This window comes from Haliotis rufescens, unplaced genomic scaffold (genome assembly GCF_023055435.1).
Source record: "Haliotis rufescens isolate VD_foot unplaced genomic scaffold, xgHalRufe1.0.p SCAF_3, whole genome shotgun sequence".
Taxonomy (NCBI): Eukaryota; Metazoa; Mollusca; class Gastropoda; order Lepetellida; family Haliotidae; genus Haliotis; species Haliotis rufescens.
In genome coordinates, this window is record NW_025964001.1 from 25479791 (window position 1) to 25496492 (window position 16702).

A 16702-nucleotide genomic window follows, 5' to 3' on the forward strand; every position below is an offset into this window, starting at 1 on the left:
CACCACTTATATAGCGACGTGAGTGAGTGAGTGTGTGTGTGTGTGTGTATGTGTATGTGTGTGTTTGTGTTTGTGTGTGTGCGTATGTGTGTGTGTTTGTGTGTGCGTGTTTGTTTGTGTGTGTGCGTGCGAGCGTGCGTGTGTTTGTGTGTGTGTTAGTGGTTGTTTCATACATATGGAACAGTAGATTTTCAAGGTAGATGTCATCTGTTCTCAATATCTTGTATAATCACCATTAGAGTCCAAATCTGACTGGCATCGTTGTCCCATTGAAGCAGTCAGATCCCGAATCAGAGCCGTTGGAATGTTCACCCACTCTGCCTGCAGTGTTTGTGCTGACTGTCGGAGGTTCTGTGTTTGTTGCTGACGTGCTCACAATTGTTTATCCAGTGCACCCAATACATGTTCAATTAGAAATCTGGAGAGCAGGACATGGATGTTGTGATTCCTGAAAAAGGTTGTTGTCAGTCTTGCTGAGTGGGGGTCCGGCGTTGTCTTGTCGGAAAACGAAGTTCGCTTGTCCTGTGCCTTTGGTTGCATTAGCATCTGAAGAGTTTCCAAGAGAGAGTCTAATTTAGAGTTTATTGTCACCTTTGGATGCTGGTGATATGAAATCTGAATTATTATGAGCAGTACTTGTTTAAAACCATTAAATGTTATATTTTAACTTTCAGATTTGATATAATGTGGAAGATCATTGAGGAATAAATTAAATAATGTGGGAAGTAAATAGCATCCTTGTCTTACCCTGATGTTGAAGTTAAAGGATTGTGAAATGCCCTCGTCAGTTTTTACATCATAAGAGATATCATTATATAGTGATGATGTTATCTTTTATACATTTCCTCAAATTTTATTTGATAGGAGTATGATATCTTTGTTAGTAGTGATCTGTCAACTGAATCAAAGGCCTTTTGAAAGTCTACAAAGCAACTGTACGTATATTCTTTTCTTGTTACTTTTTGTTGAACCTAATGTTCAAAGAACAAATACATTATCTGATGTTCGGTATCCCCTTAGTAAATCCAGACTGACAGTGGTCGTGTAATACAGTTTTTCCATGTGTTCCTTTATTCTTTCTTTTATCAAGTTGAAAAATAGTTTACCCAAGCAGCTGTTTAGTGCAAAACGCCTGTAGTCGTTTGGCCAGTCTTAACAGCCTTCTTATGTAAGAAATTATTGGAATAGAGCTAGCTGGCGCTGGATAGACTTGCTTTATATACATATCTAGACCGTTTTTTCATACAATAAATATATTCCACAGTCATGGTGCATGACTAAACTCTGTGGGAGGTGGCTACTACTTAAGACATTAAACAGTTTAACCAACTGGCCTATCAATGTACAATATATTGCTTTTAAAAGTTACTTCCTTATATCATCTTCGCCTGGATTTTGTTTGTTTTGAACTGTTTTATGAAAGTGAGAATTTCATTAGCTGTTTTTTAAGACTGTCACATATATGCCTTTTCTTCATGTTTTAGTGTTGTAAATATGAAAGCGTTCTTTCGGGAGAGTGGGATGGCTCTGAAAAGGGCCGTTTGATCTTGAAGATTACCTCCTCACCTGGTAACCCCCCAAAACCCCTACATCCCATTTCCCCTACAGCTTAAGATAACAAAGTTCACGGTCCATGGCACTTCTTATCCCTAGTCTGTTACCTATTTCATACAATGGAACAACCCAAGAAACACGAATAGAGTCTAGATTGAGATAAATATTTAATTACGATTACGATATTATTCAAAATTCATACTACATTATTATAAAATGTTCATTTTTCAAAATTCATAATACATTATAACAAAATGTTCATTTTTCAAAATCTTCTCATCATACAGGCATCTTACATTACACTTACATTAATTCTTTTTTTTAAAAACTTTCCTTTAAGTCCCCTAATCCCCTCCAGACCTTAATCTCTACTTTAGGTGAGTTCATAATGCCAGACAGGTAAATGCCGTGTGTTGTTTTATCTAATTGTAGGGGAATTGGGTTGTAGGGGAAATGGGATGTAGGGGTTTTGGGAGATAACCCCTCACCCACATAGTCGCTGTGCTACAAAGGCACGGATCGACCATCATCTATCTTCTGACAGGACACTTACTGGTCGGCTTAAACGCCTCATGTAAGTGTCCTTCAGGACGGTGTGACAATACACGCATTGAAACGTCCCATCACGTGCCTTCGTGGCAAGAGCGTATACTGGAAGACAACCTTTGCACATGCTGCGTTGCCATGGAGGCGATGGCAATGCTTCTGTCTTCGTGAGTTCCAAGTCCACATCCCAATTCTCTGTGCTGTTTTCCATGTTGATCCCATAGAATGCAGTGTGAGTGGTAGGTAGGGAGGTAGGTAGGTAGGTAGGTAGGTAGACTCGGAGATTTAACGTGCGCTTTCCGCATGTAATAAAATACATTTAGCGTATCTCGCACACGGGGTTGCACATATACTATTGGGGGGAAAAAGCGTAATGAATAAATAGAGAAGTGCAACCCCCAAAAATATAATAATTTTACTGGCCTAATCTACTAAAGCTAAGGGGGATGGGGGTTTTGCTGGGTGGGATCGGGGGATAAAATAATATACAATATTATGGAAAAATGTGGGCATGGGTTGGAGGGGAGGGGGTCAAGCGTGGGAAGGCACGGCGTTGGCTGGCGAGCGTGTGTGTGGCGGTTTGGGTCTGCTGCCGTCTAATGGGGGTGCCCGTTGAGTAACCTGTTGGCTAGGGCAGCTTCCTCAGGGCTGAGACCTCGGAAGAGTGACTTGGTCAGTTTGGCGGCACAGTGGGCGGTGAACTCGGGGTGGTCTTGAGGTCGCAGTTGGCCAGGTAGTCGGAGAGATCCTGGTAGCTGCTGATCTCATGATCAAACCGCTCTTGTCCTAGGTACTGCACCAGGACTAGTGGTGTTGGTGGTGTGCGCGTGCTGACATAGACCCTGCCGTAGTCGTTGGCAATGCAGGCCGAGAAGCCGAGCTTGAATAGTGCCAAGGCCTTGGCTGCTTGCTGGTCTAGGTCCTTGCGGGGGTCCTCATCGAGCGGGTCAGTCTGAGAGAGACTGTGGCTCAGGGATGGGCCAGTTACCTCGACCGGGATGGTCTGGGTGTGGCTGTCGTTGAGGGACCTGGTCAGCGTTGGTGATGGGCCGGGGGAAGTCTGGGGAGAGGGAATGTCTCTCCTCTTCCTTTTCTTTCTCCCATACCTCGTGCCCTCGGGCGAGCGGAAGGGCTCCTCCCCTCTGGATTCGAGGGGAGCGAGTTCAAACCCTGCTACTGGGGGCGGCGGGTCGGAGGGAAGGATCTCCTCTGTCTCCATATGGAGGAGTGAGTGAGTGAGTGAGTATGGTTTTACGCCGCTTTTAGCAATATTCCAGCAGTATCACGGCGGGGGACACCAGAAATCCACGCCTAGGTGTTGGCACTCGTGTATGCAAACATGGGTGCTGCCATTTGTGTCTCCATGCAAACGTGGTGTCACTCGTGTCTCCATGCAAACGTGGTGTCACGCGTGTCTTCAAACAGACGTTTATCGTTTATATATATATATGGATAGAGAGAGGATTTATGGAAGTGGAGGATTTTACATGCGCTTCTTTTAGCACATGATTTAAAAGTACAAAAACAGCGCTTTAGCAAACAGTTTATACAACCTGAATTAATGTTCTGTAATAATTGTGATTTATTAGAATTAGATGATGAATATCATTTAGCACTAGTTTGCCTATATTACGAGATAAGTAAAGATAGTTCAATTCCTCGTTATTTTCATCATTGTCCATCAAGACAGACATTTGCCTACCTAAAGTCCCCCCAAAATGTTAATGTTATAAGAGGTTTTGCTCTTTATCTAAAGAGACATTTGCCAGTTTACCGTTAAGCAGAAGTGTTAATCTGCATTAAAGGTTAGATTTATTTATAGATATATACTTTTATATTTAGAAATTACGTAATACATCCACATCCCACTATCGTAGTCATGTTATATGAAAGAAATTGTACTCTTGGCCACGGGGCCTTCAATACTGAATGAACTCTCATGTTTGTCTCAAGACACTTAAAAACACTCCCGTCTTCTTCTGCTTATAAAGTTTGATTTAATGCCACTTTGAATTGCGGGATGGGACAGGATACGCTCACCAGAAATCCCTATTTCGTAGTGATTCACAAACATATGCTTATAATATAGTTGGAGTTCGAAGATTTCTATAAACAGTCAATACATATTTTCTACTCTATTACACATTAGCAAACCACAACGCCATATTCTAGTTTATTGTAAGGCCGTACTCGGCGATATTCCAGATGTATGATGTCGGCCTGTAAATAACCGTTTCAGACCAGACAATATAGTTCATCCTTTCCGGAGATTCCATAACTTCCTTAATTATTAACAAGAGCAATTATTTAGTTTCGTTTTCCTATACAAACAGTATTTCATCCAAGTTATTCAAACATAGGAGTGTGAGTGAGTGAGTTTGATTTTACGCCGCTTTTAGCAATATTCCAGCAATATCACGGCGGGGAAACCAGAAATGGGCTTCACGCATTGTACCATGTTGGGAATCGAACCCGGGTCTTCGCATGACGAGCGAACGCTTTAACCACTAGGCTACCCGACCGCCCTTCAAATATAGGAACGTGGACTTGACAGCTAATGTGGTGAACCTATCTACTTGCGGCTGGCTCATCATACTGCTCCTAACCTTTTGGGGATATAATCACAGCGGATATCTCTATTGATGGCAATAACAACCTTCGGCAGTTCTTCAAATCTGGCACCAAATATACCGTCGGTGTGCGCCCATGAAGCCACACCGTGGCTACTCAGTATATATTCGGCACTACAAAACACTGAGATGCCATGTACATCATGAACATTGTGGTAATCAATGACTTCAATCAAACTTGCCAATTTATCCAAGCTAATCGTTGGTGGTGAGGTATCCTAGTGGTTAATACGCTCTCTCGCCACACCGCAGACACGGCTTGGATTACCAACATGGGAACAACGTGTACAGCCCATGTCTGGTGTCCCCTGTCACAATAGTGCTGGAATAGTGAGAAAACCTGCATAAAACCATACTCACTCAGTCACTTTAAGTGTTCGCCCAAATCAGCAATGATGACTCTGTTAAAATGCAGACCTACATGAGGGTGCCGACTCCCAACAGCAACACTCGGTTGTGTTGATACAGGCGAGACAGCAGCGGCGCATGGAAGACACGAGATGATTGAAAACGTCTTGGAGGATTTTGTTTCAAATGTCAAACAAGATTGGCCCAACTGAGCTAGCGTTACCGGCTGGTTCAGGGTCCTGTCGTAGGCGTCCCCTACATCATCCCAGACATCTTCTATGGGGGAGAGTTCTGGAGAAACAGCCGGCCATTGCAGTACAGCAATGTTACTCTGTCTCAAAAGGTCCGCTAAAACACGTGCAACATGTGGGTGGGCATTATGAGGCTGCAACGTGCATGGCGATACGTCCCTGCATTTCTAACATGTCTACGCATGCGCATTAGTAGCAGCTTCATGCTTGTGTTTGTGATTTCCCTCCCTGGCGCTCGGCATAAAGAGGATCAACCCATGACTGGTCGGTTGCTCGGGGTCAGCATACTGTGTCTGAGTATCCCGTGATTGATATCATGAGAATCGATCCACGCAATTGGAATACAATGACATGCATCAACCAAGTCAGCGAGCCTGAACACCCGATCCCGTTAGTCGCCTCGCGGAATTGTATCTCAGTGGGTAGTAATATAAAACCGGCATTAGTCCAGTCCAGTACGAGCAGACACACACACGGGAAATAATAACGGGAACCTTGTCTTAAACAAAATTACTATAAAATCCCGGACGAGTCCCCATTTTTTTGTCACGGTGCTCAATTATCGTTTGCGCCGCCTTCGCTGGAGTAACGACACAATCCACAGAAAAGCCAACTCGTAATTAACAAAGGCGTTTCAAAGCGAACCCGAAAACACACACAATTTGAACATTTATTAGCACTAAGCAACAACCTGGCTAAAGCACATAAGATTTAAGTAAGCACTTGACAGAATGACTCCCACAGTGTGAGTACGTACAACAGGCAAATATACACAAGCTAGCAGCACTGATAGTAACTAGTCAGTACAAGTACACATCTAAATACACAGAGGGTATAACAAATCTTCTACCGATGTTAATATTGCCACGTCGCCTGCCAACATAGCTTAACAGACTCCGGATCAAACCACCCGTTACGTAACCAGCTTCAGTAGGCTAGCCATTGAGTGTGTTTTTAAACACACTTTAATACGAAACCACGGAATAGCATTTTAACTAACTTAAGTAATAAGTTCCTCACGATAAGAAGGTGTTTTATATACAATAAAGATACACATACACACACACCACACAGAGACACCACACACACATACACACACATAAACATGCACGCACACTTGCACACAAACACACACACGCACGCGCACGCACACACACACACGTAGCTATAGAAGTGTATTTATCTTGAACGGGACGTTAAACACCCATTTCACCTACCCTATATATCACAGGTCGGGAAAAATCTTAATTGTTTTTTGGGATAAAATCAACATGTCAGGATCAGAGGATTAATAATCACCCTAATCCTGCTGAGAGATTTCTTTTCATGCTTAATATGAAAATGACACTTCAATGTAATAATTCATTTTCGCCTTCCGCGTACTTCCATGTCATTTCTGTCACACGGCACACTGTATCTTCAAGTGGGGAATCACAAGTGAAAACACATCACTGAGTCAGTGAGAGAGTTAATATCTAACGTCGCATCGGCAATGTCATTTTCACATAGATTAAACACGGTAAAACATCAAAGTACATATCGCATCACAGAGTTTCGCTATACATCAAACCAGATAGACAAGGTATGATACATTTACATTATACACATATATTAACTACATATAATAAACACAATACTAATTTCAAGGCGATATCATATGATACAGGCCTCGTAATTTGAGATCAGATACCCTTTCTCAGCGTAAACAGATCTTTCAGATTTCCCCGTCATAATAAGAACCCCCTGCGACTTTGAAGAGCACACGAATTCAACAATACATGCTTGACAGTGGGCCTTTCATTACAAGGGTGACATTTATCAACCAACACGTTGAAACTTTTTAATCTTATCTACAAATGTGACACTTATTCAAATAATAAAATTAGACTGCAATAGTACAATATTTACAACAAACGTGTTTCGTCCGCCCGGAGAGCGGAAAGTCCGGGGTTCGATTCATACCAAAAGACGTTAAAAGATGGTACTTGTTGTTACCCTGTCTGGCGCTCGGCATTAAGGGGAAAAACAAGGACTGTTCGGCACTGAGTCTGTAAACTGTATCTGAGTGGGGTACTCTTGTTAAACTGTGGCATGGGATCTCAGTGGGCTAGCACTAAAAAATCGGCATCAGTCCGGACTATATAGTACAAGCAGCCACACATACACACACACACGTGCATGCACGTCGCTATATAAGTGCAATAATCTTGGACGCGACGTTAAACCCCATTTCACCTCACACAAACGTGTTTCCCGGGAAATGATATAGTGCCTCGTCTTCACCTCGGGCTGTTGTACAGGCTAATTCAGGAAGCTGAGGGACGCAAATACATACAGGAAATGATAGTCACCAACGTTTAATACATATGTCAGCGTGACAACCCGGTAGACGGGGTTTTAAAGGAGGTGGTTGCCTTATTGCCTCAGTAAAGCTTGCAAAAAATTTATGGTCGACATGTAGGGGACATTTCCAAATTTGACGCATCAGAGAATACAATGTCCGATCAGGTGAAGTATTGACTTGCCTTTGCATGTGTTTGTGACGGGTTCCGGAATCGCACAGTCAACTCTGCTTTGGGCAGAGTGTTCTTATGAATATGGAAAGAGTTTTGTCACTTTCATTTACGTTTCTCGACTTCTCAAACCACTATAACTGAACAATCCGAAAGGTCACCTTGACACCTCATAGAATCCGCCTTTAATAACATTTGTCTAAGTGAATTAAGTACACATAAAAAAAACCTGCAGTGGTTTCATACTTGGTACAGCGAATAGTTGAGCATACATACATCCTAAATATTATGGTACGTGATCCTCTTACCAGTTGTGTTAAGAATTGACCTTCACTTTGTGTGAGTTCATTGGAGTATGAACCTTCATAGAGTGAGGGCCAAACTGTATGAACGTCGGAGCTTGCGACACTAAGGTGAATTCATAGACTGCTGTAGATTCACTATCAGCCTAGACACGGATCGAGCCGATACTTCAGTAGTTTGGATGTGCATTTAGAAGATAAATAATATGTGTGTGTCTATTTCCGGAATTTTATCGAGTATTTGCATCTTGGAAATTCATCTCGAGACCCGAAAGCGTTAGCTTGCGGGGCTCGAAAGAAAATTTCCAAGATGCAAATACTCGATAAAATCCCGGAAATAGACACACACATAGTATTTATCGATATTGTAAACCTATTGTTTTATTTAGAAAAAAACCATGCGCACTCTTTAACACCTTCGGTCGCTTGCTTCAGGGAATGCAAATCATATTTTCACCCTTTAACATTTGGTCATGTGACCCAAATTAGCCAATCACAACACAGAACACACTTTCTATAGGTTTACAATTCTTCGTAAGCGATCATGCAGTCAAACTCTCTGACGTTTCTCAATGTACATTGAAATGCTGAGTTCAAGATTTAAGGGTCTAAATGTTCAGAAAGAACGCTTCTGCATGTATTCGTGCTATGGAATGGAACTAGTCCGTCAGTGTTTACGTCATTTCAAGAACACGGTCTCGTGAAAAACGTATGAACGTCAAATTGCGTCGTTCATACACTTATGAACGACAATTTCGCGGTAATGTGACCGACCCCTCGTCCAATGGAAAAGCTTCATATCGTGTAAACTTCAAATTAAAAAAATATTAGTTAATGCTCATAGGTTTCCTACTTCTGTCACGTGCATGTCAATACTGGGCATGGATTTCACAGAGACCAGAGGCGACAGTGTGCAGAGTTGCACTGATCGCTGGTTCCAATACAAAATTCGTTATAATAATGATCCAGGGTTTGTCAACACTGCATCCGTGTTCGTGGATTTCACCAAGGTGATGAACATCTACGACCGTTATGACCTATGGCATTCCATACTGGTACGCCGTCATGAAACCGAAATACTGCTGAAATCAAGGATAAACCAACGTAATGGCAATTGAGATCTACATCTTCTCGCAATTCAAAGATGAAGTGACATTTCATGAGAGGTGTTGAGTATCTCCAGCCTCAAGTCTGTCTTCTCGTCCATTGTTCAGTGATAAAAATAAGCGATCCCAAAAGAATCTTCTGGTATCCACTTTCACCTTACTTAGAACACTTAGACACACTCTTAGAATCCGCAATTAATCCAAAGTGTCAAAGTAAATAAATTATGCATCGACAACATCTGGCCTGACTTCGCGTTCAGTATTAAGTGACAAAACTAAGCGATCCCAAAAGAATCTTCTGGCATCCTCTTCGTCCCCCCAGGGGATGAAGGGATGCATCCTGACCAGGGCGTACACAGACTGAGTCATGTTGGCGACCTGCACCTCCTCCAGCAGGACCAGGATGATAGGATTCCTCTCCCCTTCCAGCTGTCTCTGGACAAACATCAGCTCGAACTGACACTGCTCATCTCTGGCCATGGCATTCGACAGAAGAATCAGGATGCTTTTACTAACATTCATATTGTTAACAACGTTATCGACGATAGGGATACCAGCCAAAGAGTCTCTGTCACGAATGTACAATCTGGAACCATGTGTTTCCTCTACTTTGGGAATGAGTTCGTTCTTGATCCATCTGATGTCCTCCACACTATATATTACATAAGCATCGTATGTATTCTCTATGTTTTCAAGTCGTTGACATTCCCCTCTCTGGTATCTTCTTCTGTACATGAAAAAACGAATGTGCCATCGATATCTATACGTAATAGACCCTGAGATGAGGACAAGGAAGACAATCCCACAGACTCCAAGCAGGGCAAAGATAGCAGGGAAAGGGAGAAGGCAAGGCTGTTCAGACAGATCTACTTTGGAGAGCATGCTTCCTCTCATTTCCCCCGGACTGGAACACACATACTTCTCTGGATAGTCTTTGAATTTGTGAGGTTCGGACTTTGTCCACTTGAGGAACCAGTGGAGTTCACAGTTACATGCATATGGGTTGTGCATTAAATCAACAACTTGAAGCTTTTGTTGGACTTCAGAGGTGAACACTCGCTCGTCTATTTTGGCTAATCGGTTACCTGACAGCCAAATATGGGTAAGATTCTTTAAAGGTGTCAGCGCACCTGCGGGTAACTTATAGATATAATTTCCATACAGTTTGAAATATTGTAAGTTTTCTAAGTAAACTGACACAAACGTTGGAAACAATTTGATTCCACAGCCTCCAAGGCCAAATCCTGTTAAAGATTTTAAGTGTCCAAACCAGGCAGTTAGGTCCTGGTCGGATGTGTTTGAAAAATGATTAAAAGAAACATCAACTGACTGAAGATTGGGGCATCCTTTGAATGCATCTTTGTGTACTTGTCTCTTGAAGTGTATACCGCTTGATGTTAAAGAAATGTATTCTATTTTGCTGTTATTGAAAGCATATTTGTCTATATAAAGGTTGCCTCCTCCGAGGTTTCTCAGGATTATGTAAGTCAGTGCTGGCATTTCAGAGAATGAATTTGGCTTTATTGCCTCAAGGTGGTTGTTGTTGGCAGAAAAGACAACCAAATTCTTTAAGCATTGAATGTAACGACCCTCAAGTGGTTGGTATATATAGTTGTGATCCAACTTCAGTTTTCCAAGGCCTGGGAAAAAGGACCCATTTGTCAAACAAAAATTAGGTAGTGTGGGAATAAGGTTATCCTTCAGATTCAACACCAGTAACGATGGGGTGTACGCCAGATTTACTTCACGGATGAAATTGTAAGCCAAAGATAAATTCTGGATGTTGAAGAGGCCACTAAAATCGGTCTGATTATAACTTTTAAAGTCGTTTCTGTCTAGGTCTATGGACTTGATTGTATAACTATGTAACTGATGAAAGATGCGTGAATCATTCAACTTTAGTCGCACAAGCGATAATTTTACAAGAGGAAGATGGCTCAAAGTCGGGAATGTTCCAGCTAAAGACATTCCTGAGAAACTGTTGTAATCAAGATTCAACTCTGTTAAAGTACTGAGATGAATAAATGAGTCAGCTGACATGCTCCTTATCCTGTTTGATTTCAGAGTTAACCTTTTCAACTTAAGTGATTTAATATTCTTGAAAGTTTTTGAGGACATGTTTGGAAGAAAATTTCCTGAGAAATCCACGTCAGTTGTGAATTCTGGTAGCCTTGGAATATATGTCAGTTTCGTTCCGTGACCTTTGCATGTTGCTTGTTTGGTGTGATTGTCACAGCTACACCAGCTGTCGCCACAGTTCCCGTGATGTGCTGCTGATGTCAGCGTCACTAGCAGCAGGATGAGGAGAAGTTGGCAGAAGGCTGTCGTTTCAAGATGGCCACTGAAACATAGAAAAAGAAATTGTCGAGTAAGAAGTTTCATGAATTGCGTTTGAGATGATGTTTGAGAAATGGACATTGTCAGGGAATATATCTGTGAGGCTGGTGCAGCATACTGTTGATATACTGGATGAGTGAGTGAGTGTTTGAAAGAGTGGGCCAATATTAACGCCGTTTTGAACAGTATTTCTGTTATATCGCGTGTTAGATTACTGTGGTAGGAAAGCCCGAAGTAATGCCGGTAGTAGACAGTTTGGTGAAACCCACGAGCACGGGTGTGGCTCTGACGAACCCAGAAACATACTCGTGATTCGAACTCACGATCATACGGTTTCTGGCACGCCTGAGTGAACCGAATCTGCCCAGTGAATTCCGGGGCTTTAGACGACTGGGTGGCCCCACGATGCATTATATACTTCAGTGTGAAAGACGGAGTTTTCCGAAGTTGAAAAAAGTGATATTGTCATTGCAGTGAACATAGCACCTGATATTTCACTGCTGTGAACCATAACACATTGACGGAACTATTGTCATACAAGAGTTACCTCCCCTCAAATTGTCTCCCTTTATCGTTCGTGTCTGAGCCCTATTGACTTCCTTTTTACGTTAGTTTCACATTGACAAGGCAAAATAATGACAGATGATCATTTATGGTGTAAATATAGCTTCGTGCCGTTTGTTATTCTCTTGAAAACGTTTCGTTATAAACTGTACATTTATGATTTAACCCGTCAATTGAGACGTTTCGTTTCACAAAGCGCCACTTTTGTTCCTTGACCAGCGTGTATTCTTTCTCTCCCAACAGCGGCCTAGTAATTTTCAAAAATATGTTTTAGTAAAAGTTGATTTGCAATCATATCTATAATGTATGATACAGAGCTTTCGTGACCCTAGTTTTTTGTTTTTTTAAATTTACAAACACGAAAACTACTTTTTAGTCTCAAATACAAGGGGCGATGAACCGTCCCTGTGTGTGAGGTAGGGAGAATTTACGTTTTAAGGTTTTATATTTGTAATGAAATAATTTGCCGGTAGACAACTACGCAAAAGTTATATGATAAAAAAGACAATCCATGTGTCTCGTGATACATAATGTTTCATCTCGTGGGAGCGGTCGGGTAGCCTAGTGGTTAAAGCGTTCGCTCGTCACGCCGAAGAACCGGGTTCGATTCCCGACATGGGTACAATGTGTGAAGTCCATTTCTGGTGTCCCCCGTCGTGATATTGCTGGAATATTGCTAAAAGCGGCGTAAAACCATATTCATTCATTCATTCTCTAATCTCGTGAAAAAGATCACTCGATTAGAGAAACGTGATATTTCACTCGACACATGAAATATCCTCTATGTATTAATGGGAGAACAACTCAGTGAGCTTCTAGGTATTACTTATCTGATTGTGTGTCCCGAGTAAATGAATGGTGCTGGGCACTGGGGACTGGAAAGATACAACACCCGATCCATCATCCCATACGGGGAATATTTTTCGTTATATCACATGGAATATAGTGATTGTATGTCCATGTACTAAACACCGTGTATGTAAAAAGCACTGACCAGGGGTTTGAACTGTGCACTGGTGGCCAATTATAGTTTTTTGTTTGTGTATTGTTCAACGCCTCATTTCACATTCCAGTCATATGACTGCGGCTCGTAAATAATTGACTCTGGACAAGAAAACCAGTGATTAATATTATGAGCAACAATCCACGCCGGATGAAACGCAAACAACCTGGTCACCGAGCGTGACCAACCGACCCATTAAGTGAGTGAGTGAGTTGGGTTTTTAACGCCGCTTTTAACAGTATTCCAGTTATATCACGGCGTGTCAGCTTAATGTGGGAGGAAAGCCCGAAGTGATGCAGGTCTCAGACGTTTACCACTTCGGTGAAACCCACGAGCCGGGATTCGAACCCACAATCATAGGATTCTGGCGTGCCCAAGGGACGCAACTCTGCACAGCGAATCGCGGCGCCTTAGACGACTGGGCCACTGCCCCCCCCCCCCCCCCCCCCCCCCCCCCCCCCGTGGACTTCGGGACTGATTGTCGTGTACTGAAGGTATAGGAACACTTCATGTGTATTTCAGTTTACTGAGGACACGATCCGTTTCAAATACAATTACGTTATTTCAGATGTCCATGAGCCTACACATCAGGGTTATCTCCCAAATCTTTTGTATCATTTTGTTTCACCTCCTCGTTTCTTCCGTCTCAGTGGCATGGGCCTACAGTAGACACTGGTGATCAGTGACAAGTGGTTGTCAAGTTGTATTTTACGTTACTGTGATATATCATGCTTCACAAGATGAACTTCTGTGTGGTCCTTTAATGAATTTCCTTTGTCTGTTTTGAAGTATCTCCCCAATCAGTGGTCTCAAAACACACACACACACACACACACACACACACACACCAATCACAACAGATCATATCATGGGCGATATTCGTGACCTCGGAAATACATACTTGCCTGCTTCCTGTTATCCTTGTCCTAGTGTTTCTGACTCTCGCTCAGACATTGTTTGATCAAGGTTACAAAATTCAAGGCCTCAGCAAAGTTTAATGGTAGGCATGTTCCAAATTTGACGCATCAGTGACAAAGATTATGTCCGATGCAATTCCCTATTTTGCCTTATACCATGTGTTCCCGTGTTGTTTTTTTCAGATGGAAAACCGACTTGCCTTTGCAGTGTGTGTGACGCGTGACACCCGTGGGGAAGGATTCGCTCACCTTTTCGCGAACACCTGGCATCATCACTATTTGATAGTGATTCATAAACACATGCTCATGATATAGTCGGAATCGTATTATCGACTCTGCTTTATGCAGAGATTTCTATTTGATATGAAAAGGGTATTCTCGCTTTCTTTGAATCATATTCATCGAAAACTGGTGATATTGATTGTTTTCTGGTGGCTGAGCTTGTCAACACATGGTGGAATGTGTGTTCATGGAAACTGCATTGAATACTGAACTTACTGTATTGTAACAGGTCAAACGTGGTGACACCAAAAACTAGTGTTAAGATGTTTAATAGTGTTCAATATCTTAGCTCTAGTTTTTGGTGTCACTACGTTTGACTTAATACAATACAATAAGTCCAGTATTTAATGCAGTTTACATGAACACGCGTTGAACATCCTGTGAATGAGTGAGTATGGTTTTAAGCCGCTTTTTGCAATATTTCTTCAATATCACGGCGGGAGACACTAAAAATGGGTTTCACATGTTGTACCCATGTCGGGAATCGAAGCCGGGTCATCGGCGTGACGAACGAACGCTTTCACAACTAGGCTACCCGACCGCCCCTTCACCGTTAAACGTCACAACAGTGAAATAATTTATCACAATAGAGATTCATTCCGGAAGTGTACAAACATGATAACAACTAAAAACTACAAACTTACATTTTCCACATCATCTCTGTTCCGAGTGACTGTCTCCACAGCGTCTCTCCAATACCAATGATGGCAACACTCAATTCCACTTTAGCACCAGACTATAATAGCTGTGGGTGCACAGGTGCACGTTGTGTAGCTCTCACTTACTGGAGACAGGTGTGGTTGTTGAGATCAGTGTCTATGAGGGACTGCTTTACTCGAAATTTGTGATATCTATCCCGAGACAGCACGGTCAACACAGCGATGTCAGTACGACAGCTAACCAAACCTAAGTACGTCTGTTGTGCCCTTAAACCTACAATGGTCTTAAGTCTACAATATTCATGAGTGGGCGTGGCTTGTGTATGCACGTGACACTATCTTCCTCAAAGCTGTTGATGTCTAACGAACGCATCGCTGTCTCGGCTGTCATTGCGCTATTCTGACGCATCTGGTGTCATAGTAAGGTCGACACTCTAAAGTGTGTGTACGTGCAGAGATTCTGCTGCTAATATACTCTGCAAAAAGAGAAACGCAATTACAAAAAATGTTTATGTATATTTGACCTATCATATAAATAATCAACAGATGGTTATCGATCGTTCAAAATTGACGCACATCATTGTCATTGACCTAGGTTTCATATGGCACACATGGATCAGTGGAGTTTCAAGATAAAGGTCATCTGTTCATCCTAAATTGTAGCCTTGCTCATATTCACCCACTCTGCCTGCAGTGCTTCTGCCAACTGTCGGAGGTTCTGTGGTTCTTGCGCTGACGCTCGCAATCGCTGAAATCCAATCCCCATATATATTAACTTTTCGGGGGGGGGGGGGGGGGGGGGGTGATGGTAGAACCTGGAAGTTGTGATTCCAGAAAAAAAGGCTGTTGTCAGTCGTGCCGTGTGAAGTCGGGGGTTGTCTTGTTGGAAAATAACGTTCGCTTGTTGCATAATGGGAAGGACGTGTGGCCGAAGAATCTCATCCGCGTAACCTTGCGTCGTTAAATTGTCGTTGTAGAGGTGATGGTTCTTTCACGAAAGTGGCGTAGCCGTGCTCTAGTTGTGACACATGGTCGACCGGATCTGGGTAGGTAACGTGTTGTCCCGTGTGTCTGGTGACGGTTCCACGGTCTCGTAATGGTGCGTGGTGCACCGTGGAAAATCCTGGCTCCATCTGAAGATTATTCTCCTGTTTGCTGTCGGTCAGTCGTGGTTTGTTTTGCTGATCACTTGCTATATTGTGATGACATGCAAGTGCAAAATCCAATGTTTTACAGCCCAACAAGTGATGTTGCACGTGCATGTCATGTTGGTGTGTTTCGGCGCCAGGCTCTCACGTGGTTGTGGTTTTGCGATATTTCCGTCTTTTCACCAATTTTCTGCAATACCGCATTAATTCCACTCAAATGAATCCCAATCCATGCAGAAATTCCCAATCATTTTTGTGTGTGTGTGTTTCTTTTGTATCAGATATTTACGATTTTACTAATTTTGCGTTTCATTTTTTGCAGAGTATATATAGGGAAACCTTTAAGAAATACATGTATGTCAGTTTTGCAACATAGTGGGAGCAGTTTCATTGTTTCGGTCCACATGTCATGTTCCCAACAAAAAATAACAAACTAATAGACTAATTTGCTAGGATGTTTGTATTTTAAGTGCTTTCCTATCACATTAAGATGGACAGCTGTGATATAACTGAAGTTCTGTCCCAAACAGTGTTGAATCAAC

At 42.4% G+C, this 16702-nt stretch overlaps 1 protein-coding gene across 1 annotated transcript; it reads right to left on the reverse strand.

Annotated features, from left to right (window-relative positions):
* Nucleotides 1–7455: 7455 nt before the first annotated feature.
* LOC124144626 (toll-like receptor 2) lies at nt 7456–15402 on the reverse strand. The gene is made up of 2 exons (XM_046514118.2): nt 14998–15402; nt 7456–11591 (listed from the first exon to the last, which is right to left on the reverse strand). The coding sequence occupies exons 1-2, from the start codon at nt 15009–15011 to the stop codon at nt 9473–9475; spliced, it is 2133 nt and encodes a 710-aa protein (XP_046370074.2). The 5' UTR covers nt 15012–15402; the 3' UTR covers nt 7456–9472.
* Nucleotides 15403–16702: the final 1300 nt, after the last annotated feature.